Below are 24,300 nucleotides of genomic sequence, written 5' to 3' on the forward strand. Positions count from 1 at the left end.
GAAAACAAGTATTAAAATGTGGTTAAAATAGTGGTTGAGGTCTCTGAATCCCAAACCTTGCTTTTGGCCTCTTCTGGGTCATTTGTGTTTAATTAGAAACGTGCCATAATTTCTCCTGCAGCCCTGCCACTCACTCAGTGGTTGTGGGGGTGTTTAAGGCACATCCCATTGCCATTAATTCTGGAGAACAAAACAAAATTAGACAAGAAAGCAAACCCAGAACATGTTTGTCCCCGGTCCAAATATGGGGCAGCTACAGTTGACAGGGGCTGGGCTGGTGACGTGCTGGGACTGTTTAATTCAGTCCTGTCACACATGTGTTGTTCCTTGGAAAAATGTGTTGTTCCTTGTTGTTCTCTTGGCCAAGGTTGAGGAATTCACTCTGGGCTGGCTGGCTGAAAGGTACATGTCCCACATGTTTGTTTCCTGTGGGGTGCACGTAGCAAGAGAGTAAGAAATTCCCTCTCAACTCTCAGCAGTGTTTTCCTGGAGGATCTGCAAACCAGATTTCTCAGTGTTGATGCCTGGCTGGTCTCAGCTGAGCTTTTCCCTCACCTGGCTCTCCTCCCACAGATATTGGCACTATCATGAGGGTTGTGGAGCTGTCACCACTGAAGGGCTCCGTGTCCTGGACGGGGAAACCAGTCTCCTACTACCTGCACACGATTGACAGAACCATAGTGAGTACCAGGGGTGCCATGGGGCCAGGAGCCTCTGCCCTGCTCCAGGGCAGCGTTTTCCAGCTCCACATCCTTCTGCCTGGCACTTGTGTCCATGTCCCTTTGTGTATTTACACACCTGAGTGTGCAAACCAACTCTGGCTGCTCCAGGGTTCCACACCCCCTGGGGATGAGGGCAGTGCTGACTTCCTGAAGGCGCAGAGATTCACTGATGAAATTACTTCTGCAGCTCCTCAGAATTGGGGTCTCCTGCTGTAAATTCCTCACTGAGGAGAGACTCAGTGGGGCTTTGATTCCTCTGTGGTGCACAGACCATTTCATTCAGTCATATTCAACCAGTACATCTCAATTTTAGTGAAATTCTCAGCTGCTGTAGAAGCAGCCCAAGCTCCACAACAATGGTGATGCATTCACTGGTGTTTTGAAATTAAACAAAACAAAACAAAAACCAACCAAACAACAAATCCAAAAACTCCCAACCAACAACAATAAAAAACCTAAACAACACCTCACCCCTCCCACCAGAAAAACCCCAACCCCCCAAAAAAACCCCAACTCCTCCATAAAACCCAACAAACCCCATGGAAATGAAACGTTTTGTGGACAAACAATTTATTGCAGCCCAAGTTTTTCAAAGTGTGACAGTAAGGCTGCTTTCCTTGCTCTGCTGTAGTCTAACAATGCTTTTGTTCAGGAATATGCCAGAGTGCAGATAAATGGTGGAGTACAAGGGTGCAGCAGCTCCAGTGAAAATAACTTCATTGAAAATCAGCCTCTGCTGAGGGGAGATATGTGACACAAAGCTTTAAAACAAGGCCAGGCAGTGGTGGGGATGATAAAACCTTGTAGAGGTTGGATTATGCCCTGTTACACAACAGGCTGGGTGGCTGAAAAGAATGAATGTAAGTGGCTTCTTGATGCAGCTTGTCAGAAGCAAAGCAGTCAGAATTTCTGCAGTTCTGCACTTATTTTAAGCTAATATTTTATTCTTCTGTGTTCATCTGTCATGGCTTTGAAGATGACTCTCTTCTCTTTCTATTTTCAGCTTGAAAACTATTTTTCTAGTCTCAAAAATCCAAAACTCAGGGTAAGTTTCAGTCATTTTCTGTAGTAAACTCCAAGTAAGGGAGCAGCCACTGTGAGGAATTTATTCACAGGTGGACAGAATTGATAGGAAATCAGATTTTCTTGGTAGGCAAAGAACACGGAGCTAATTGAAGGGAAGCCTCAGATGCCATCAAGCACTAATTCAATCATGTCCAAGGGATTTCTAATAGAGAATTAATGGGGCAGCCCCAAGGTGCTTTTACCTTGCACTGGAGGTCTATAATGAGCTATTTCTTCATTAAAGAACTGGAATTAAAGAAGGGAATGATGGTTTGAATCTGTCCCAGTGCTCAGCTCCTGAAATGAAGCTGAGCAATGCTCTGAAATGTTCCTTTTGGGATGTGCCATTGGAGGCACAGAGTGAGTTGTCATTTGCTGCAGTCTGGGCTGTTACACGTGGAATTAAAATGCCGGAGGATTTTTGGGACTGTGCAGGGCTGTGTTAACCTGAAATAATCAATGGATTCCCAGGAAGAGAATTAAGTGAGGCCACTTAATTTAAAACTTCAGGTAAATGTTCATCCTCAGGCTGAGTGGCTCTGTAGGAGCAGACTCATGGGGGCTCTGAAATGGAATTATTTCAGATTGCTCCACTCACATTTGGGATAAAAAAGACTTCTTGGAGGAAAAAAAAAAAAAAAAAAAGCTCAGGGTACTTCTGACTTTCCCTGCTTTTCACAGTGAAACCTGCCACTGGTTTGGTTGATAATGAAACCTGCCACTGGTTTGGTGCTTAAATCAAAGGAGTGTTGGAATTGCCAGAATTCTTATGCAGGTTAAACCTCACCTGGAAGGTGCAGGAAAGGCTTTGGCTGAGTCCTGGAAATTTCCTGTCTGAAAGAGGTTTTTTTTTTTGCTAAGAGAAAAAAGAGATTTTCTCTGAACAAGGAAATTTTCTGTCAGCCTGGGAGAAAATCAGCCTGAAAAGTTGCTGCTTTTAGTTTTTATTAATCACCTTGATAAACTTGGCTAAAGTTGAACTAGATGATGATTTATGGCTTTGCCATTTCCATCGTGGAAGATTTTTAAAGTGGCACCACGAAATGCTGGGCTTGTGGGGAAGCTATTGAAATGTTTAATAATAATAATAATAATAATAATCCAAATGAAACCTGATACAGCAGTGTGGGGTTGGGAGGGGAGAATATGGGAAGAGGTTGGAATTTAATCTCCTCTGGAGGTGGGGAATGCAGTGGAAAAGGACTTGCTCTCACCTGAGTGAGGCCTTGAGGCAGGGGAAGGTTTTTCTCTTCTCTTGTGGAAAACTAAGCTGGGAAACGAAGTGATCTGTATTAAAAAGTGCCAAATGCACGAGCAAATGATGAAATCTCCCACCCCTTTTCCCCAGGAGGAACAAGAGGCAGCTAGACGTCGTCAACAAAGAGAAAACAAGAGTAACACAACGACTCCAACGAAGGTCCAAGAAAACAAGGTGAACATCCTGCATTTCTGTGCACTGACTGTGCTTCCTGTGTGGCTGTGCACGAGCTCGTGCTCTGAGTCAGGAAAAGCCTGGCTCTGTGGGAAGGCTGCTGGGTTTTACTCTGAGCACACAAACTGCTGTTGCTGTGCCCAAAAATATGATGGAGTGAGTGAATAAAAGCTGCACTTGGGAGTCGCACCACTAATTCTGGGGGAAAAAAACCCCAAGGTGCTGCAAGATGAATAGTTGGTTGTCCACCCTCGCTTGCATCCAGCAGGAGTTTGCAGAGCTGTCCCTGAGTCACAGCCCACTGAAGGGCTGAGTCTCTTCTGCAAAGACTCATTTCCTTTCTTGGGTAATGCTGTGAGAAATGCAGTGCCTGTTCATGCCCAAAAATATAAAGTATTGATTGTACTCTGACTTTTGAGTGAAATTCAGTTGTATATAGTCAGGGAAGGATGAATAATCAGCTTTTCTTAGACAACAGGTACAGATTTAACAGAATCACAGAACAGTTTGGCTGGAAGGGACCTTAAAGCCCCTCCAGTGCCACCCTTGCCGTGGGCAGGGACACCTCCCACTGTCCCAGGCTGCTCCAAGCCCCAATGTCCAGCCTGGCCTTGGGCACTGCCAGGGATCCAGGGGCAGCCCCAGCTGCTCTGGGCACCCTGTGCCAGGGCCTGCCCACCCTCCCAGGGAACAATTCCTGCCCAAGATCCCACTTAATTCTGCCCGAGGTTCCCCCTTTCAGCATTTTCTTTTCTGTAATGGCCAAGTCCAGAAGAGAATGAGCACAACTCCTTGGGAACAACTCTTACCCCAAACAAGCCTGCTCCCCTGGCAAGTTATTGAACTGCACTGCATCAGTCTCCTTTCAGAAAGCTAAACACAGTTATTAATGTTTGCTGAAAAGGAATGCTTCATGTGGAGGTAGAAATGACCGAAGTTTTTCAAAATCTCTCAGGATTCTGGTGCTGAAGAAGAAAAAGCTGCAGCAAATTCTGTTAAAAAGCCATCTCCCTCCAAGGCCCGGAAGAAAAAGCTGAGTAAGAAAGGCAGGAAAATGGCAGGGAGGAAACGAGGGCGCCCCAAGAAAATGAACACGGCGAGTACTGAACGCAAGACCAAGAAGAACCAAACTGCACTAGAACTTCTGCATGCTCAGACTGTCTCCCAGACATCTTCATCCTCTCCTCAGGGTGAGTGCAGGGGTGCTGGAAGAGCCTGGATCAGTCTCTGAAGCTCTGGACGTGCTCATTTTTGCTTTATTGCCAGGTTGAGTTTGGTTTTGTGGCATAACTCCCCTGTTGCCACCAGAGCAAAGCTGCCCTTGAGGTGGTGGTGATGGTGGTGATGATGGTGATTGATGTGTTAATGGTGGTGTGGGTGGGATTAATGTATTGATGGTGATTAATGTGTTAGTGGTGATGGCATTAATGTATTGATGGGGGTGGGATTAATGGTGATTGATGGTGATTAATGTATTGATGGTACTGGGTGGGGGATCTGTCTGTGGGTACTCAGCCAGGAGCTGGGGCTGAACTGTGGCTGCTGCCTTCTCTCTGCTGCTGCTCTTAGGATGGAGCACAGATACCCTTCCAAACAGTCTGGGGCCGTGTGTCTGGGGCAGTGTGTCCGTGTGTCTGAGGCCGTGTGTCCGTGTGTCTGGAGCAGTGTGTCTGTGTGTCTGTGTGTCCCTGTGTCTGGAGCAGTGTGTCCGTGTGTCTGGGGCAGTGTGTCCGTATGTCTGGAGCAGTGTGTCCGTGTGTCTGGGGCCGTGTGTCCGTGTGTCTGGGGCCGTGTGTCCGTGTGTCCGGGGCTGTGTTTTGATCTCATGACAAATGCCATGTTGTCAGTGGTAGAGCTCCTGTCCTTGTCCCACGCACTGAGTGCTGGTCTGAGGCTGTGTTTGTCTCTCCCCAGATGCCTACAAGTCACCTCATAGCCCATATTACCAACTACCTCCTAAAGTGCAACGGCATTCGTCCAACCAGCTCCTGGTGACACCCACCCCCCCTGCACTACAGAAGCTGCTAGGTAAGGCTGGCCTTGGCCTGCCAACGTCCCCTTTGGGGTTTTGCATGGGGCAGGAGGGGGGATTATCTCCTTCCCACCTTCCCCTGCCTGCCCCACTTCCTCTGGCATCACCACAAGGTCCCTCCTCCTGCTGAAGTTGGTGTTTTGCTCTGCTTTTGTTCTCTGATGTTGGTTCAGCTCTCGTTTGGCATAAAAGGCAGCAAGGCTTGGGTTTAGCAGAAATAGTCAGAAGAAGCTTTACTTGAAATGAAACCATTCTCTTAATCCTGGGGAACCCCACTCCATTCCCTCTGCTGAGCTCAGAGCCAGTAAATGAGGTGCTGTCTGAGAGTTTGAGGTCACAAAGGTGTGGTTGGAAAATTCACTTCATGTTCAGAAGGTGCTTTAAGGGAAAACCTGGAGGGGTTTTTTTTTTTTTTTTTGATCTTCTGCTCTCTGTCCCCTCCCAGCTGTTTCTGGCTTTTGGCATTGGGCATGAGCCAGTCCAGGATGCTCTGGGAATGGGGCAGAATGGTCCTGTCTGTGTTGGGGACCAAGGTCATCTGTGATGTCCTTAACGTGTGCTCTCTTGCTGTTGTGTCAATTATGGCTGATTTCTTGTTAAAGAGAAAGACAGGGTGATTTTGAGGGATATTTTGTAGCAAAAGAGTGATTTTGAGGAGTGTTTTGAGGCAGGGTGGATGGGGACACAATGACCCTTGTCTGGGCTAAGCCTTGTGCAGGTTTTTGCACACCATTTGCCTGTTTTGGGCTTAGTCCTGGGGTTGCCTTTAATGATGGAAGGGCTGGGGTGGAGGAAGGGTCATTGCTGGAGATAAAGGGTAATGAGAAGCCAAGTGCTCCTTGGAGAGGAGAGTAAAGTGGGTGTAGAGCTCCTCATCTCGGAGGGAGGAGGAGGAACAGGCCCTGTGTTGGTGCTGGCTGAGTGCTCTGAGCTCAGGGCTGCTTTGGGCTCCTCCAGCTCATTTCTTTTATGATTTCTGCTTATGGAGCACTCAGACCACTCAGCTCCTTTTTGCTCATGCAAACACACCCTGAGCCCCCAGCACCTTCCTCTGCCTCTTTGGATGTGCTGTCCTGGCTTCCGTTGGAGCCGATGGATCCAAGAGTTCCTTTGGGACCAGGAGATGGATTTTCAGCATGTCCTTAAATCCATCTTCAATGGCTTGGTCTGACTACGAGTCCAAGTCAAAAGCAAGAGAGAGAAGAGTAAGGAGAGGGAGAGGTGGCCAGGAGCAGATAGGGGCAAACAGGGGCATTGCAATGACTCCCTGCTGGAATTCCTCCTGTGATTTATTTTGCAGACTCATTTAAGATCCAGTACATGCAGTTCATGGCATACATGAAAACTCCTCAGTACAAAGCAAGTCTGCAACAGTTACTGGAGCAGGAAAAGGTGGGTTTCACTTTTTAACATTTCTAAACAAAATTACCAGGCTGAAGTTCCTGGGATGTGGGGAAGAGTGCTGGAGATGGGAACTGTGTGCATTTACACCACTCCTCCTTGGGCTGAACAGCTGCCAGGGGATTTTGTTGCAAACTCAGTTTTTGTGTGCTTAAATCTGCAAAATGATAGAGCTGCACCCCCCCATTCCTTCTGTGCCCCCACCTGACAATGCTGACTTAAAATCACAGAATCCCAGGATTATTTGGGTTGGAAGGGACCCTACAGCCCATCCAGTCTCACCCCTGCCATGGCAGGGACCCCTTCCATTGTCCCAGGGTGCTCCAAGTGCCATCCAGCCTGGCCTTGGGCACTTCCAGGGATGGGTTCCTCCCAACCCAACCCAATTCCAGGATTCTCTGAACCACAGTTCACAGGGATTGAGAAACCCAAGCTGTCATCACAGATTTAGGGGATTTAGCTCAGCATCCTTGGTGCTGATAATCAGAACGCATTGGATTGCACTGGTGGGCAAAGTGTAAATGTAAATCCATGGATCCAAATCATGCGCTGGAATACATGGAAAGGCAAGGAGAGTCCTGGAGCTGTGCAGTGGGATGTTTCTCTGCCATGGAGCCACCAGCAGAGGGAGGAGATTTCCTGCCTGAACACCTTCTTGTCGTGCTTTATCTCAGCTATGAATGATTTAATTGCTGTATCAATTAGCCCTGATGAGAGTCTGTTCCTGCTCCTTCTGCAGAGGAGCCTTTCTCCATAATGCTCAGCAATAAACTTGAACTTGCAGTTAAAACCTTCCAGTGCCTAAAGGGTCTCCAGGAGAGCTGCAGAGGGACTGGGGACAAGGCATGGAGGGACAGGACCCAGGGAATGGCTTCCCAGTGCCAGAGGGCAGGGCTGGATGGGATCTTGGGCAGGAATTGTTCCCTGGGAGGGTGGGCAGGCCCTGGCCCAGGGTGCCCAGAGCAGCTGGGGCTGCCCCTGGATCCCTGGCAGTGGCCAAGGCCAGGCTGGACATTGGGGCTGGGAGCAGCCTGGGACAGTGGGAGGTGTCCCTGCCCATGGCAGGGGTGGCACTGGAGGGGCTTTAAGGTCCTTCCAGCCCAAACCAGTCTGGGATTCTGTCCAGGTCCAGCTTTTGGCATTCCCTGTGGAAGCTTTCCTTTGCTCTGTACCTTTGTAAGAGCATCAGCATAAAGCCACTGGGCTTTTTTATCGTGTTTTCCATATTGGGAACTCTCCAAAGGAGAGAGATTAACTTGTGCCACCCCATTTCTTACTGAGAAGTGGTTGATGCTGGTGTGGTGTTCATGGAAACCTCTTTTCTGTGGATATTTCCATTTGCTTTCACAGTCAATCAGCACTTTGAATTTTCATCTTTTTCCTTAAGCAGCAGATTTTTCTGCTTGTTCTGCACTCGTCAGGAAAGTCAGCATGAAGTGAACTTGTCTTTGCAGAAATGAAATGATGGTGTGCAAGGGTTGTGCCCTGCACAGAGAAGGAATCAGGAGTATGGAAAAGTCATCACTTGGTGGTGGTGTCCAACAGCTGCTCCACACTTTTAAACATTAAAATGAGGAATTCAGTATGAAAATATTTTTTTATGGAGTGCTACATGGCAAATTAAACCTCACAGAGGCAGAACTTGGCTGGGTGAGGGGCTGGCTCTGGTCTGCTCAGCAATTCCCTCTTATAGGAAGGTTTTCAAGTACAATAAAAATCTCTCTGTAATAATGATCTTAAAATCAGCTGCTGCTTCCCAGAGTGCCCTTAGATGGAGCTGTCAGCCCCTACAGTGCCTGGGAAAGCTGAATGAAATTCCTCGTGTTGAAAACAAAAATGATTGTTCGGCATCACCCAGAGCAGCCCCTTCAGCATTGCAGGGACTGTGTGTTCCTGCACGTGGGGAGTTTCCAGCACTGCTGCTTCCCTGCTTGGAGGATCAGTCATGGAGTCCTGGAATTGTTAAGGTTGGAAAAGATCAAGGTGCTTTTTGCACCCCACTTTTCCTGGAGCAGTGGCTCAGGGGCTGCACAATCCCTGCTTGGCCTCAGCAGCACGAGTGGAGAGCAGGATAATCCCAAAGCTGCCTCTCCTTGCTGCACTAATCCTGCATTTGGGGCTGCATAAATGAGGCTCATCAGCCAGTCCTGTCCTGCCCTTTGCTGTGCATGGCCAGGGATCGAGGGAGCAGGGATCTGGGATGTTCTGGGCAGGTAATGTGCTGTGAGTGGCTCGGGTGACCCGCTGAAATAATGGTGGCACAAGTGGGAAAACTGGCTTGGATTATTTAGGACTTTCTTCCTGCCTTCTCCCCCAGTGTATTTTCATTTACTGCATCTCTTCCATGAGTATTGGATAGGGAAACTCTGAACTGGGGCTCTGGGGATTTAGAGCCAGTTCCCAGCTTGGGAGCAGATTTTGTGCAGATAATCTTTTCCAGTTCTATTTCTGCTCTGTAGGATGTGATTATTGCTGCTGCTTCACAATGCACTAGGAGGATAAAAATGAGTTTTTAAGACAGCCTTGATTGTATTTTACCATACAGGGGGAAAAACCTACTTTAAAGCTCTTTTCAGGTGCCTTAACTCCACCAGTATCACACCCCAACAAATCCAGGCTCTCAGGAGTCTGGGGCTGGGCTGGATGAGCTCCTGCATCTTCCCCTAAGCTCAGCTTCACCCCCAAAGTATTCCACAAACATCTCCTTGAGATGGCCCATGCTGCAGCTGGTGCTAAAAGTGTTTCCTCACTGTTCCCTCTTCCAGGAGAAGAATGCTCAGCTGCTGGGGACAGCCCAGCAGTTATTCACCCACTGCCAGGCCCAGAAAGAGGAAATCAAACGGCTCTTTCAGCAGAAGCTCGATGAGGTACCTCTGTGCTGGGGGGGATGGTTCTGAGTCAGCTGCATGTGAACGTTTTTGGTCAAGCTGAATGAGACCAGAGCAGTCTCAGGCCTCGAGCCTCTGCTTTGCAGCAGATCAGGCTCAGGAAGGTGGAATCTGTGTCACTCTCTGGTTATGTTTTGTGCTTGGTGTTGGAATTGCTGTGTGCCCCGTGCCCGAGGAATGGGACAAACCACAGCCATGTGGTGTTTGGTGAAGGATTCATCCCCTGCTGCTCAAACAAACTCTGTGTTGCCAACCAAGCTCAGGAGCACAGGAGGAAATGTGGGGGCTCTCCACACACAGTGCTGGTGGCTGGCAAAGCCTAAATGCCAGGTTTACAGCTGAATGGGTGGAACAGCAACTCCAAGGTTCTTGTGTCCTTCCTTGTTATCCCCCAGCAGCCACAAAGTGCCTTGAAGAATGCTGGGGGAGGTCCTGAGAGCTGCAGAGTTCTGCAGATCTCCTCAGTGTCACTTGGGAATGGGACATCACCTGGAATGAGGGTGTCAGGGCCTTATTGAGTGATCTCTTCTCACCTTTTAGCTGGGAGTTAAAGCTCTGACATACAATGACCTGATCCAAGCTCAGAAGGAAATCTCTGCTCACAACCAGCAGCTGAAAGAACAGACAAAACAGCTGGAGAAGGACAACAGTGAACTCAGGAATCAGAGCTTGCAGCTGGTGAGTCCAGCCCCTGGGCTGGGAACAGGGGGTGCTGCCCTTTGGGTGAGGACAGGGCAGGAGCTGGGGGCTGAAACATCATCCAGCTGCTCAGGGTCCTTTGAAACAGAGGGGTGATGGGGGGAAACCTGCAGGGAGTCCTTTTTTACCTTTTATTTACCCTGTAGCAAATTCTGAGGTGGCAGTTGGCTCTGGCCTCAGCTGTGTCCCCAAAGAGCTCTGGATGTCACTGGGTCTGGAGCTGGCTGGACAGGGAGTTTGTGCAGGGCTTGCTCTGGCCATAACTCCTGTGGTGCTCATCTGGGTAACTCAAAGAACCATGGAACTGTTAATGTCGGAAAAGACCTTTAAGATCAAGTCCAACCAGCACCACCACCATGCTCACCAGAGCACCACATCCTCAAGTGCCACATCCACACGTTGTTTGAGCACTTCCAGGGGTGGTGACTCCACCACTGCCCTGGGCAGCCCCTTCCAGTGCCTGACAACCCTTTCTGGGAAGAAATTTTCCCAATATCCAGCCCAAACCTCCCCTGGCCCAGCCTGAGGCCGTTCCCTCTCCTCCTGTCCCTGTTCCCTGCGAGCAGAGCCCGACCCCCCCGGCTGCCCCCTCCTGTCAGGGACTTGTGCAGAGCCACAAGGGCCCCCCTGAGCCTCCTTTGCTCCAGGCTGAGCCCTCTCAGGAGGTAGCTGAGGGGAATATCTGAATGTGGAACAGTGAGGGTGGGTGATAACTCTGTTGTAGAAGAGCCAGGCCACCTGCTGCCACACTCCCCAGCACCAGGCTGGGAGGATTTTGCAACGGGCTAAAGAGGTTCTTGCACACTCAGTGCAAAGTTCCTGGCTTTCAGCAGGAACCTCAGGCAGTGTGGAGGGGTGAGAGCTGTGTTTTGACCTGTTTGTCCCTGTCCCTGTGTCTCCCCCCAGCTGAAGGCTCGGTGTGAAGAACTGAAGCTGGATTGGTCAACGCTGTCACTGGAGAACTTGCTGAAAGAGAAGCAGGCCTTGAAGAATCAGATTTCTGAGAAGCAAAAGCACTGTTTGGAACTGCAGGTAGAGAGCAAGGAGCAAATCAGAGTCACCAGTTTGGGGTAGCTCTTGGGCAGTGGGCCAGTTATGGGTGTTACACTGAATATGATGGGAAAGGATGAACCAGGTGCTGCTTTTTTGTTTCTTCTTTTTTATTCCCCCAGAGATTGATCTTTCTATTAGAGGATTTTAGTAACTAAGGATGTGGATAACTTTTAAAGGCAGTAGGTACCATGACCTGATTCCTTGGTGATGCTGTGGAAGGAGGAATCGTGGTTTATCTTTACATATAATTAAAAATCACAAGCTGGTGATTTTCATGTGTGCTTTGATGTCTCAATTCAGGAATCATGGAATCCCAGTCTGGTTTGGGTTGGAAGGGACCTTAAAGCTCATCTTACTCCACCCCTGCCATGGACAGGGACACCTTCCACCATCCCAGGTTGCTCCATGCCCCGTCCAGCCTCGCCTTGGGCACTGCCAGGGATAGGGTGGGAATCACTTCCCCCAGAGTGATATTTCGCATAGTGACAAGAAATTCAACTCCTTTGTGTGAAGAGCTTTTCTTTCCCTGTGAGACTGGCTCTAGAGCTGTTCCAGCCTTTTGCTGGATGCCTTGGCCTGGAGTGCCCTTTCCCTTCCGTGGCAGTACCCCGTTACTCCACACTCTCTCTGTAAGTTGGAGATATCTTCCTTTTGGTTTTAAGATCTGAAATGTTCTTTCTCAGAGGCTCTGAGCCATTCCCCTCACCTGGGCCTTTAGGTCTCAAGCTCAGAGCAGAAATTTTTTCTCAAACTTTGGGTCCCTCGTTATGCATTGTTCCCAGAAGTAGGGACACTTCTACTTAGAAGGATTTGGAAGCAAAACTCCATAATGGGATAGAGTTGTTAACTGTAATCTTTACCTTTTGTTTTCCTCTTCGTTTAAAGATCAGCATCGTGGAGCTTGAGAAGAGTCAGCGGCAGCAGGAGCTGCTGCAGCTCAAGTCCTACACGCCCTCAGAGGAGCCCCTGTCAGTGCAGCTGCACAGCAAAACCCACCTGAGCCGTGACCCTGAGGCTGAGCACGGCAGGTTCCAGCTGGAGCTGGAGTGCTCCAAGTTCCCCATGCCCCACATCAATGGCATGAGCCCCGAGCTGTCCATGAACGGCCACGCCACCCCCTATGAGCTCCAGCACGCCTTCAGCCGGCCCTCGTCCAAGCAGAACACCCCCCAGTACCCCAACTCCCACCTGGACCAGGACATCGTGCCCTGCACCCCCAACCACAGCAGCAGGCAGAAGGCAGACAAAGTGACCAGCCTGGCCCTCCCTGATTACACCAGGTTTTCCCCAGCTAAAATTGCCCTGCGGAGACACTTGAATCAGGACCACGGAGTCAATGGGAAAGCAACAGCTAATGAGATACAGAGGTGAGAGGGGAGAAGGATGGCTGGTGTTAACCTGTTGATTTGGGTTGTGGAAAGATATTTTTCGAAGTGGAGGTTTATGTGTTTTAAAAAGTTTTGTTTCAAGAAAACTCACAGTGAGAACTTATGGGGGTAAATGAGGTGGGACGGTGCCTTGAGTGTGGCACAGGAATTCCTCATCACTGGCTTTTGTATCCTCACAGTTGTACACCTCTCTTCCAGAGCTGAGCACGTCAAAGAGAATGGCCTTACATATCCAAGCCCTGGAATTGCAAATGGCATAAAGCTGAGTCCTCAGGAAACTCGGCCCTCCTCCCCCGCGGCCTTACCCAGTGCAGGAGAGAAGGTAAAGGATCTGCTGCTGCTGCTCAGGTGCTGCCTCTGGGGCAGCAAAGGGAAGGTTGGCCAGACTGGGCAATGCAGGAATACTGCATTCTATGGCCAGCTTGGCAGGGCAAATGACACAAGATGCAGTGGGTGCGATGCAATAAATCAGAGCTGGCCAAAGGGAGGGGAAGATGTGCTCCTCTCTGAGCACCAGTAATGCAGTGGTTGATCTGGCACGTGTCTGCTTGAGCTGGGAAAGGAGGCTCTTTCATAGTTAGAAAAATAAAGAGTAAAAAAATATGGTCCATGTAATTGGTGCAGCCATGGAGCATATTGGGGCTCACAGAGCAGCAGGTGCCCTCCAGTAGCAGGTTGCCATGGAAATGCATCTGGCTGCTACAGAGGGCCTCAAGATACAAATTCTGATGTCTGAGTGCTTTTCACAGAGCTCTAACCAAAACACAGGGAAATGAGCTTGCCTAAGGCTTCCTTTCCCTGATGCTCGGGGCCAGCAGTGGCTTTAATTTACACATTTCTGTGCTGTGGGATGTTGCTGTCCCAGGAGCCTGGTGCTGGTAACCAAGCTGCTCCACGCCTGCCCTGTCTGATGTGCAGTCATTTCTCTTGGTCCTGTAATTCCTTAAAAAAAAAGGAGTGGGGGGAATGACACAAACATAGAAAGGAGCAGGTTATCACTACCTTAAAAACCTTTTCAATATCCTGTGGAAGAACTTTGCTTTCTTTGTTTGATTTTACAGGTTTTGAGAGAGAGAACCTCTGTGAGTAATGGAGAAACTATCACCAGCCTCCCTATCAGTATTCCTCTGAGCACAGTGCAGCCCAATAAACTCCCTGTTAGTATCCCTCTGGCCAGCGTAGTCCTACCTAGCCGTGTTGAGAAGGTGGTGAGTAAGGGATTGTCAACACTTTCCATCCCTAACTAAAATCCCAGTGGGCAGGAATGGGGTGCTGTGCCCCAGGATCCTCCAGGGGCTGCTGATCCTGGAGCTCTGCTCCTCGGGGGAGGCTGCTGGGGGATGCATCCTCTTGGCTCTTAGATCGTGGAGATTTTTCCTCTCCTTTCTCTGTGGGAATGGGGGGAGAGGTAGGGGGTGGTTCAGCCAGGAGGGAGGAGAGTGAAGTAAATGCCTCAGGAGAGCCTTGTCTGGAATGTCTGGCTTGGTGGAAGAGCCTGAGAGTTCCTGGCAGTGGGAGCAGAGAATTTGCATGTCAGTTTGTTCTCAGCCCTGCTTTCTGCAGGAACCTGGGAGAGAATTATTCTGTCTCAGTCACCTCGGAGCTGTTTGTTCTCCTCACACGTGTGCAGGGTGGGCTTCAACAGCCCCTCGGGGCTGTGATACCTCGCATGTGAGTGATTGCTCTATAGCAGAGAGCTTCTGGGGCCATCTCTTGTTGAGATGTGACAAGTCCCTGCTTCTCTGAGTGGAGGGGGAGTTCAAATAAGCCTGGTCCAGTTTCTCACACCAGTTTGTCACAGAAGTGCTGCAGCAGAGAACTGAGAAGCATTTGCTGCTTTTCCTGAGTGCTGTGAGTTAGAATCCATCCATGGCTTGTCTTTCAACCCCATATTGGGAAAGCTGGAGTTGGTTCACAGTATTGAATCCATTGCATTTTTCCAGCTGAAGACTTCTGGCTTTAGCAGAACCAGAGTCTGCCCAGCTCTGAGCAGAGGCTGGGTGTCCTCAGGGCAGTGTCAGCCCTGGGTGGCACCTCCCTGTTTGTTCAGGCTGCCATTTCACAGGTGTTCTCCCTGTTTAGGAAAACACCCTCAGAGAATGTCCCAGAGAACACAGCCTGATGCATTTCATGTTCCCTTTAGGGTTGTTCTGGGGACATCATACAACCATCAGTCTCCTCCCTGCTGCAGCAGTGGGCTGAGGCATTGCTGCTCCTGGCAGAGCTGTCCTGAGCCTGAATATCCTGTGATGATGAGCCTCCCTCTTTGCCTGGTGTCTGCTGTGTGACATACTGCTGCAGTGTAATTCAGCACAGCATTTTTAGCCCATAACCTGCTGATCCATGTTTTTCTCAAAACAAGCTGAATCTAGGACATACAGGAAGCAGAGTCACTTCCCTAGGCAGATGTGCTAATGCATGTGGATTTGGTTTAAACTGTGCACTTCTGATGCTGTTCCCTGTCCTGACACGCCTGTTTCTCTCCCCAGAGAAGCACACCCAGCCCAGTTCACCAGAGTAGAGACTCATCGACACTTGAAAAGCAGATTGGTGCTAGTTCTCATAATGGCATAAGCAATGCTGCTGGAAACAAGCCTCTGGCTTTGGCTACCTCAGGTAACAGCCTCCCCTGGGCACAGCTGCTCCTGTGCTGGGACAGCACCAAACGCACGTGGCCGAGGTTTCCAAGCACTTTTTGCCAGGTGCTGCAGGCACTGGAGTGCTGGATAACTGGGGGCGAGACCAGAAACTCGTGGGTGATGCTCTAATGTGCCTCCAGCTTGGGTGCATCTGGCAGAAAGGGTTGGGTTGATGTGCCTTCACCTGTAAATAAACAGTTGCTTCTGTAATTTCTATGGGGATCCAGAGATTCCCACAGATTTACAGCGTGGCAAACCTGCAGAGTGTTGCACAGCTGTGTCCTAAGCTGGTGATCTGGCTCTAAAAGTTTTATTTTACACAGTGGTGGGGTCTTTAAATAGAAGAATGAAGTTTTTGGGGCAGGTTACAGAGGTTCCTCACGAGCAGCTGTAAGGCACAAGTACCTTGTGGTGGGAAAAGCTCAAATGGGAGAGGATGGGGATCCCTTTAGGTGCAGACATTGCTTCTGAACTCACTCATCTGTGGAAATCATGGTCTTTAGCTACCCTGGGAATGTTGTGGGCCAGGAAAAGTAGGTTCTACAGCTGATCCCTCACCAGAGAGTGCTTTTGTTCTCAGTGTTTACCGCCCCGAGGGGCTTGGGTTGTTTCAGCATCTGTTTTGCAAAGGGCTTGGCTGCATTTTTCTATAAAACCAATGAAGTATTTAAAAAAACCTTGTTGTAAACCATTACCATGTTCCCTTCTGCCCCTTTCATTTAGAGAGCCCAGGCCATCCTGGAGCCCTAAACCCATTTATGATACCCCGTGACAAACACTGAATTCCCTTCCCAAGATTCCTCCCTTGTGGCATTTTCCTGCCACGATGTCTTTGAAGATCCCCTGTCACTTCCTAAGTCACAGCCTTTTGTTTAATTTGGAGGAGGTGGGCTGTGTGGATGGTAAAGTCTTTCCTTTTTTTGGGGAAGGGAAGAACTGAGTCTGGCCATCCATTTCCTTGATGGAAGGAAGAGTTGAGAGTAGAGGAGCCCCGATTTCAGAAGGGGTAATAGCTCAAACAAAGCTGACACTTGAATTCCATGTAAAACTGGGAGGAGCACGTGTTATATGGGATACCTCCATATACCACGTGAATTTTCCTGAACTGGCAAGAGAGCAGTGGGAGTCCCTAACCCCAACTGGCGCCTCAGCACCCAGAGCCACGTTCTCACTGCCCCGTGGACAAGCAGCCGAGTGTTTCCCGTGTAACCCAGGGCCACTGGCTGTTCTCCAGGCAGAGCTGGAATCCCTCCCGGCCCTCCCAGCCCTGTACTCGGTGACCTCTCTCTCGCTCAGCCCCAGCAATGATCAATACTTTCCCTCTCAACAGGTTTTTCTTACTCTTCTGGCTCCGTGGCAGTCAATGGAAATCTTACAAACAGCCCAGCCCATCTTAACCATAGTGTTGATCAGGCAGCTCTGGACGACTCTGGGAGTCTCTTTAACTCTGTAGGGTCTCGGAGTTCCACTCCACAACATCCTTTGCTAATGATGAGGAACTCTGGGCAGAACTCCCCTGCTCAGCAGCACTCGAGCCCCCGCTTAAGTGGCCCGGCCCAGAGCCTGGCAGGGGGACTGCAGAGTGCAGAGGCTCAGAAGATCTTTGCCGAAGGAACAAAGGGGGACCTGCAGTCTGATGCAGCGTTTTCAGATCCTGAGAACGAGGCCAAGAGGAGAATCATCTTTACAATCTCTCCTAATACAGGACATGTAAAACAATCCCCTTCCAGCAAGCACAGCCCTGTGCCCGCCAGCGCCCGGCCGGACGGCGGCCAGGCCCACGCGCAGGACGGGAAGAAGCGGGGCCGGCGGAAGAGATCCTCCACTGGGAATCCCAGCGGGAACGCCGCCGTCTCCCCGAAACGCAAACCCCTGCCCTCGGTGGCCGGGCTCTTTACGCAGCCCTCGGGGTCGCCGCTCAATATCAACTCCATGGTAAGGGCCCCACGGGAGGAGCTGTGCTTTGGGAAAGCTCTTGGAATTAGGGATAAGCTGCAGGCTCCCAGGCTGGAGCTGGAATTGCTGTGGAGGCTCTTTGCAGCAATTCTCCTGCCTCTCGTTTTCACGGAGTTGGTGAACAGTTTGTGTGTAAGCAGAGCGTCTTCAAAGAGCTCTTTGCTCTCAGAGCATTAAAAATTAAAAATAATCTCTTCTCTCATGACAAAGAGCTTGTTTCTGCAGTGGAGTTGATTTTTGAGGCTGTAGATTCAATATTTTGAAAATAGTTTAAGCTGAGATTGACTAAACAGCAGAGGAGTGCCAGAAGCATATGGCATCCTCGCTAATGAAGCCAGCTAGAGAGTTGTGTGCATGTGATCCTGCAGTGTCGTTTGAGAAGAAAAGGTTTATCCCGGGTCTTCATTTCTGCCTTCAAACATAAAATCAAGGAATGAGAATTAGCTGGTTTCCCAAGTTCCATTTAAGCTTTTGCCCCAGTTCTCGTGCAGGAGGTGGGATGTAGCAGCAGCAGTGCTAAACCAGCAGCTGTTGGATGTCCCAGAGCAAGTTACACCTGCATTAATGTCCTTAACAAGATGCCTTTCCAGGGATACTCTCATCTGTAACTGCTTTCTCTCCTTCTCACCCAGGTCAATAACATTAACCAGCCCTTAGAAATAACAGCCATTTCCTCTCCTGAAAACTCCCTGAAGAACTCTCCTGTTCCTTACCAGGACAATGACCAGCCCCCAGTGCTGAAAAAGGAGAAGCCCCTCGTTCAGACCAACGGTGTCCATTACTCCCCCCTGACATCGGATGACGAGCAGGGCTCTGAGGATGAGCACAATAGCAGCAGGTGAATGCACAGGCACCGTTCCAGGATGAGGTTTCTCTCAGGGCTGATAACACTGCTCTCAGCAGCAGGGGTGTGTTTAAACCTCTTTGTTCCCCTTGCTTGGAGGCCCATCCCATTATCCCAAACCTCGTACGTGGCTGAAGCTGTGAACAGGGAAGGCATTCAGGCAGTAGAATGTGGGAACCTGCTGCTGCTGCTGTGCTTGCAAGGCTGGCAGGGCCTGGCCTCGGAGAGAACTGGTGGAGAAATGACTGAGGGAAATGGAGGAGACTGAGGGGAGGCTCCTGGGGGCTGCAGCTCCTCCCGAGGGGAGGCGGAGGGGCAGGGGCTGAGCTCTGCTCTGGGACAGGGACAGGAGCCCAGGGAACGGCTGGAGCTGGGTCAGGGCTGGGCATGGAGCTCAGGGAAAGGTTCTTCCCCCCGAGGCTGCTGGGCACTGCCCGGGCTCCCCAGGGAATGGGCCCGGCCCCGAGGCTGCCAGAGCTGCAGGAGCGTTTGGACAGCGCTCTCAGGGATGCCCAGGCTGGGGTTGTTGGGGTGTCTGTGCAGGGCCAGGGGCTGCACTGATGATCCCTGAGGGTCCCTTCCAGCTCAGGATACTCCAGGATTCTGTAATTTTCTTACTGTGCTGCTTTGTAGGAGCACTGAGGTTGTGTGTGATCTCTAAGGATTTGTCTCCTGCTCACTCCCAGTTTAAAACTTTGTTCAATTCCTGCCCCAAACTATTGATGTGTTACCCTGGAAACGGATTTCTTTGCACCCTTTGCCTGCCTGTGGGGTGCAATATTTTTCTTGTTTCAGATGCTGGAAAACTGTCCAAGGGTAGGGCTAGATGGGATATTGGGAAGGAATTGTTCCCTGGGAGGGTGGGCAGGCCCTGGCACAGGGTGCCCAGAGCAGCTGGGGCTGCCCCTGGATCCCTGGCAGTGCCCAAGGCCAGGCTGGACATTGGGGCTTGGAGCAGCCTGGGACAGTGGAAGGTGTCCCTGCCATGGCAAGGGTGGAATGGGATGAGCTTTGAGGTCCAGCCCAACCCAAAACATTCCATGATTCTGTGAGAAATAACCACAATAGAAATGTGGTTTGACTTCTTGTTTTGAAAGAAAAACAACAAAGTTCTCTGAACGTGCACTAATCCTCTCAAAGAGCAGTAATTCTGTAATAGCTCCTGCTTAAAGTTTGTGATGGGTGTTTTGATTCTTATAAATTCCTTTAGTGACACAAAACTGTGGGGCTGACTTGGTTTTTATACTCTCCCATCTGATAAGACCTGATCATGAGGAGTGTAGGTTGTGAGGGTAAATGTACAACAGAAGGTTTGCTATAAGTGCTATAACCTTTCTATTTTCCCACTAGAATTGAGAGGAAAATTGCAACAATATCATTGGAAAGCAAATCTCCACAGAAGACTGTTGAAAATGGTACGTGTGAGGAACGTGAATTGTTTGTGGTTATGGCTGGGCCTGGGGATGGGTGAAGCTGTGTCAGTAGGAGCTGCTGGACAAAGTGCAGTTTTTAATCATCATTAAGTGGCTGATAATTATAGATTTTGGGTCACTTCTTTCTGTAGTCACAGGTCACCAAAGATCTGACCAGTTTTTTACTGACTCAGGGTTTGAGGAGGGATCTGTAGGATAAAGGTAGGGGGGAAAAGCAGATCAGTGTTCTCAAACTTCTCCAGAGTGTTCAACTGAATTTTAAGGACTTTTAGGTGACTTCACAAATATTTCTGCCTTTGGATCAGAAATAGAATTACAGACTGATAAAAGGTGGGTGTTGAAGGATAAAAAACGTGGGTGCTGCCCAGAGAAGGGAATGGAGCTGGGGAAGGGGCTGAAACACCAGGAGAGGCTGAGGAAGCTGGAAAGGGGCTCAGCCTGGAGCAAAGGAGGCTCAGGGTGGACCTTGTGGCTCTGCACAAGTCCCTGACAGGAGGGGGCAGCCGGGGGGTCGGGCTCTGCTCGCAGGGAACAGGGACAGGAGGAGAGGGAACGGCCTCAGGCTGGGCCAGGGGAGGCTCAGGTTGGATATTGGGGAAAATTTCTTCACAGAAAGGGTTGTCTGGGGCAGTGGTGGAGTCACCATCCCTGCAAGCGTTCAAACAACAGTGGAGGTGGCACCTGGGGACATGGTTTAGTGGTGATCATGGTGGTGGTGCTGGCTGATGATCTTAAAGGTCTCTTCCAACCTTAAGGACTCTGTGATTCTATCAAACCCCATTCTCAAGGGGCAGATTTAGTGAATGCTGTTTATTGACATTTGTAAACCTTCCCCCCTCAACCAGGTGGCAGCTTATCGGGGAGGAAACAAGCACAAAGCAACGAGAACATGAACAGCAGCAAATGGAAATCGACTTTTTCACCGATATCCGACATCAACCTGACCAAAACCACAGACAGCCCCTTGCAGGCGGTGTCAGCTCTGAGCCAGAACTCCCTGTTTGCCTTCAGGCCTCCCTCCGAGGACGGGCTGGCCATGGACACCAAGGTCCCGGGACACCCCAGGAAAAGCCTGGCTGTGCCCTCGGACGGGCTGAGCCCTGGCACAAACCCCCCCAACGGCTTCACCTACAACGGGGGCCTGTCCAGCGAGCTGGGCTTGCACGGCTTCATGGACAGCGCTGCTCTTCCACACAAAGCTCCGGACGGGACGGCTTCCAACTGCTCCCTGGGGTTCCCCTCGCAGCGAGGCAAAGACCTGGGGGTGTCGGACACGAACCTTTTCCTGAACAAGAGGCAGCTGGAAGGTCTGGGCAGCAAGGGAGAAGAGCTGAGCCGGCCAGGGGTGAAGGGCAAAGAGCTCAGCGAGCTGAGCGTCCGAGCGGGGGGGTCTGCGGAGAAAAACTCTGTGCAGCACAACGGGAAGGTCGGCAAGGGAAGGGACCGAGATGTGGAGTTTAAAAATGGCCACAACCTTTTCATTTCTGCTGCTGTTTCGTCTGGTGGCCTTCTGAATGGTAAAAGCCTTTCTACTGCTGTCTCCTCAGCAGGGACCCCAGCGCCGTCTGTCCCGACGCACCATCCTTTCCTCAACACTCTGACCACTGGATCGCAGTTCCCCCTCGGCCCCATGGCCTTGCAAGCAAACCTCAACTCGGTGACAAATTCCTCAGTATTGCAGTCCTTATTTAATTCAATGCCAGCTGCTGCCAGTCTGGTCCACGTGTCATCAGCTGCAACCAGACTGACTAATTCTCACACTATGGGGAACTTCTCTCCTGGGGTTACAGGTGGAACAGTTGGAGGTAGGCAGAACTCTTTCTCTGGTATAAGACAGGGCCTAAAGGAAAGTCTGACACTGCCTCTCCAGGGGTGAAACCCTTTCATTTCTACAGGATGTGAAGCAGATCTGTCCCACATAACCAGTCTCCTCTCTCTCTCTCTCTCTCTCGGAATTGCTAGGATGAGTTCAGTTCCCCACAGTGAAATCTCATGAGCTTTGTCTGCTAGATGAGCTTGTTGTACCACCTTAATGAAACAATACACCCAGACTTTGTGATTGATAATGTTTGCTTGTTCAGATGTTGCTGTGTTGGAACCAACTTAGGTCTGCCTGCAGGTAACAGATTTCACTTGTGCTGGTATCATGTTAAGGATCTCTAACTTGTCAACTTGAGTAAATGTTGAGATTAGGCCTTGAATGGATTTAGCATGATCCAGGAGGAGCAGAACATCAGAGGAGCTGGTGTTGGGAGTTCTGTAGCGTTCTGGCCCTTGAATGGACATGAAGAGCATTTCTTGGCCAGGAAGGGCAATGCCATATGCACCTTGCACTTCTGGGATTCTGCACAGGCTTGGCTTCTGTGGCCCACACCGGGGACAAGCTGGCAGGACTAGAAGATAGGCTGAACCTGCCATTTCTAAGTGTCCAGGGCAGTTTTTCTTACCTGTCCATAATCATTCAGGCACCATGTCGGGAAATCCTAACTCTCACATCTCTCAGCACGTAGATTTGCTGGAATTACAACTCCCCTCTGCTGCCCTGTAAGTGGGGGAGCAGGAGGGTGGGGAGGGAAGAGCAGCACTTTGAGTCTTCAGATAACCAACTCTAAAGACCACTTCTAATCTCATCAAAACTCTGCCCGTGTGGTATAGAACTGACAGTTCTTGGGTCTGACCATTTTTCCTCGTGGCATTTAGAGGTTGGCAGTAGGAAAGGTAAGTGGAACCTTTTGTACCTCCTGGCCTGCACCATTATCTCTTCATTGCTTGCTGCCTTCTCACGCTGCATATTTTTGTATGGGGCTGTGACTATTATAATTTTGCTTTTTGTTTGTTTGTTTGTTTTTTCTTTTTTTCTTTTTTTTTTTTTTTTGCTTTTTTGTTTTGTTTCTCTTGTCACTTGAGACTGTACAAAGCCCATCTGTTGAAGCTGAGTTTTTCTCTCCTGTTTGCAGGTGTTTTTAACCATGCGGTGCCTTCTGCCTCCTCTCCTCATCAATTTGGAGCCAGTTTCAGCAGCAGTGCTGTCTCTAGCAGCACCATGCTAAGCTTAAACCCTCTGCAGGCTGTTGCCAGCACCTCATCCTCATCCTTCCCACCCTCTTCCTCTAATTTAGTAACATCTAGTGAGACTAGACCTGCTCAGCACCTCAACAGAGCGCCAGTGCAATCTGTCTTCCATCCCCCTCCGCCCCCTCCTAACGTGTCCTTGCCTCCCCCTCCTCCTTTACTCGCTTCTAACTCCGAGCCTGCTCTCCTGCAGAACCTGCCCTCCATCCCCCCCGGCGAGACGTTCCTGCCCTCCTCCTCCTCCTTCTCCTCTGCTCCTGTCCAGTCTAACTCTTCTTTGTCTATTAAACTGGCTTCTCTCCAGCACAAACCCTCCCGCCCCTCCTTTACAGTCCATCACCCGCCCCTGCCCCGCGTGCTCCCGCAGCCCAACGCCGCTGGCACGGCCGCTATGTGGGTGACCCTTGGCATGCAGCCTCCTTATGCTTCGCACCTTTCGGGGGTTAAGCCACGATAAAGAGCTTGCTTAGCTAACAGTTCTTGTTTTGTAAGGTAAGGCCAGACACAAAACCAGAGGAGTTTGCGTGCGACGTGCTCACTGACGCTTCTTCCTTTGCAGAGAGAGGTCGGGGCCGGGCTCTGTCAAACAGAAACCTCTGAAATGGGGAAAGCGACCTCTAAAATGGGGGAGAGAAACCTCTAAAATGGGGAGAGAAACCTCTAAAATGTGAGGAGCAAATCACCCGGTGGCAGAGGATGGAAAGTGTTGATGCTCTCTGTTTTGGGAGTCAGGATTTCTCGACAAGGAGTGCTCGCAGGGGTAGCTCTGCTCTTGCTCAGGGTTATGTTCAGGCTAAGATCTCTTCCTAGAAAGAGAGAGTGTTCTTTCTGGAGGTAGTAACAGGAGGAAATGTCTATTTTTCATGTGGTTTTATACAGTTGTTGGAAGTGGGTGTTGCCCATCTGATCCCCCTCCCCTCCTGCACAGCCTGTTTATCCCAAACCAGTCCTCGTCCGTGGCATTGAGGTACCCAAAGGTGCCTCTTTGTGACTGTATGTGACAACGTGGTGGTCAGTAAAAACTGCCAGTCAACAGCAGCTACTCTAAATAGTCATAAAGTTCAAAATCTCTAGGTTATAAGCTTCAGCTTTGCTTGGAGAGCAAATTCCCTGGGCCTGCAGTGCAGTCAGTGTCCCCTGCATCACTGCAAACACAACCACAGGTAGCAGAGAAGGCCTGTGACTCCCCTGTCACTTCCCTGTGCTGGACTCTCTGCCAGGGCTGGCAGGAACAGTCTCAGCAGATATTTTCTTTATGCCCACAAGCCCTGGGAGCACAGGGAATGTGCAGGGGGAAGTGGGAGCAGGAGAGGAGGGTTCTGGAGGCTGTGTGCATTTCTCCTGAAGCAGGGGTTTATTGAACTGTCTCTAGAGCAACTCCAGAATAAACTGTACCACCACAGAGCTGGGTACTGTGGTTCATGCAAACACTCTGTGGCAATCCTGCTGTACCAACTCGTGCTTGCCAAGTGCATCCAGCGTGTCCGGCCCCGGAGCTGGCTCCGTGCTTTCCTTGTAGGTCTTTGATGTTGTTGCTGTCCGCTGGTACCAAAGCTACAAACGTGGTTGAACACACTTTGCTGCTTATAAAACTCAATTACAACCTACCTGAGAGAGCCTCTGTGCATTGTGTGTAGTGTCTTCCTCATCAAATTCCTCCTCAGACACCACAAACC

At 50.1% G+C, this 24,300-nt stretch overlaps 1 protein-coding gene across 8 annotated transcripts in view; it reads left to right on the forward strand.

Moving 5' to 3' along the window:
- The window catches only part of DOT1L (DOT1 like histone lysine methyltransferase), a 75,739-nt gene that overhangs the window by 42,951 nt on the left and 8,488 nt on the right, over positions 1-24,300 (forward strand). For 3 of the 8 annotated variants that reach the window (XM_048287578.1, XM_048287579.1, XM_048287582.1), the window contains exons 11-28: positions 574-680; positions 1,726-1,767; positions 3,136-3,219; positions 4,175-4,409; positions 5,134-5,247; positions 6,552-6,643; positions 9,418-9,519; positions 10,081-10,218; positions 11,146-11,271; positions 12,178-12,659; positions 12,879-13,002; positions 13,742-13,888; positions 15,170-15,296; positions 16,650-17,254; positions 17,908-18,113; positions 19,470-19,534; positions 20,398-21,357; positions 22,510-23,116. In XM_048287578.1, coding sequence (XP_048143535.1) covers positions 574-680; positions 1,726-1,767; positions 3,136-3,219; positions 4,175-4,409; positions 5,134-5,247; positions 6,552-6,643; positions 9,418-9,519; positions 10,081-10,218; positions 11,146-11,271; positions 12,178-12,659; positions 12,879-13,002; positions 13,742-13,888; positions 15,170-15,296; positions 16,650-17,254; positions 17,908-18,113; positions 19,470-19,534; positions 20,398-21,357; positions 22,510-23,081 — 4,328 coding nt within the window. In that variant the 3' untranslated portion in view covers positions 23,082-23,116. Of the gene's footprint in view, positions 1-573; positions 681-1,725; positions 1,768-3,135; positions 3,220-4,174; positions 4,410-5,133; positions 5,248-6,551; positions 6,644-9,417; positions 9,520-10,080; positions 10,219-11,145; positions 11,272-12,177; positions 12,660-12,878; positions 13,003-13,741; positions 13,889-15,169; positions 15,297-16,649; positions 17,255-17,907; positions 18,114-19,469; positions 19,535-20,397; positions 22,271-22,509; positions 23,117-24,300 lie in introns of all 8 variants that reach the window. The other 5 variants (XM_048287580.1, XM_048287583.1, XR_007200145.1 and 2 more) reach the window with 5 other exon arrangements.

The sequence above is a fragment of the Corvus hawaiiensis genome, chromosome 28, assembly GCF_020740725.1.
Source record: "Corvus hawaiiensis isolate bCorHaw1 chromosome 28, bCorHaw1.pri.cur, whole genome shotgun sequence".
NCBI lineage: Eukaryota > Metazoa > Chordata > Aves > Passeriformes > Corvidae > Corvus > Corvus hawaiiensis.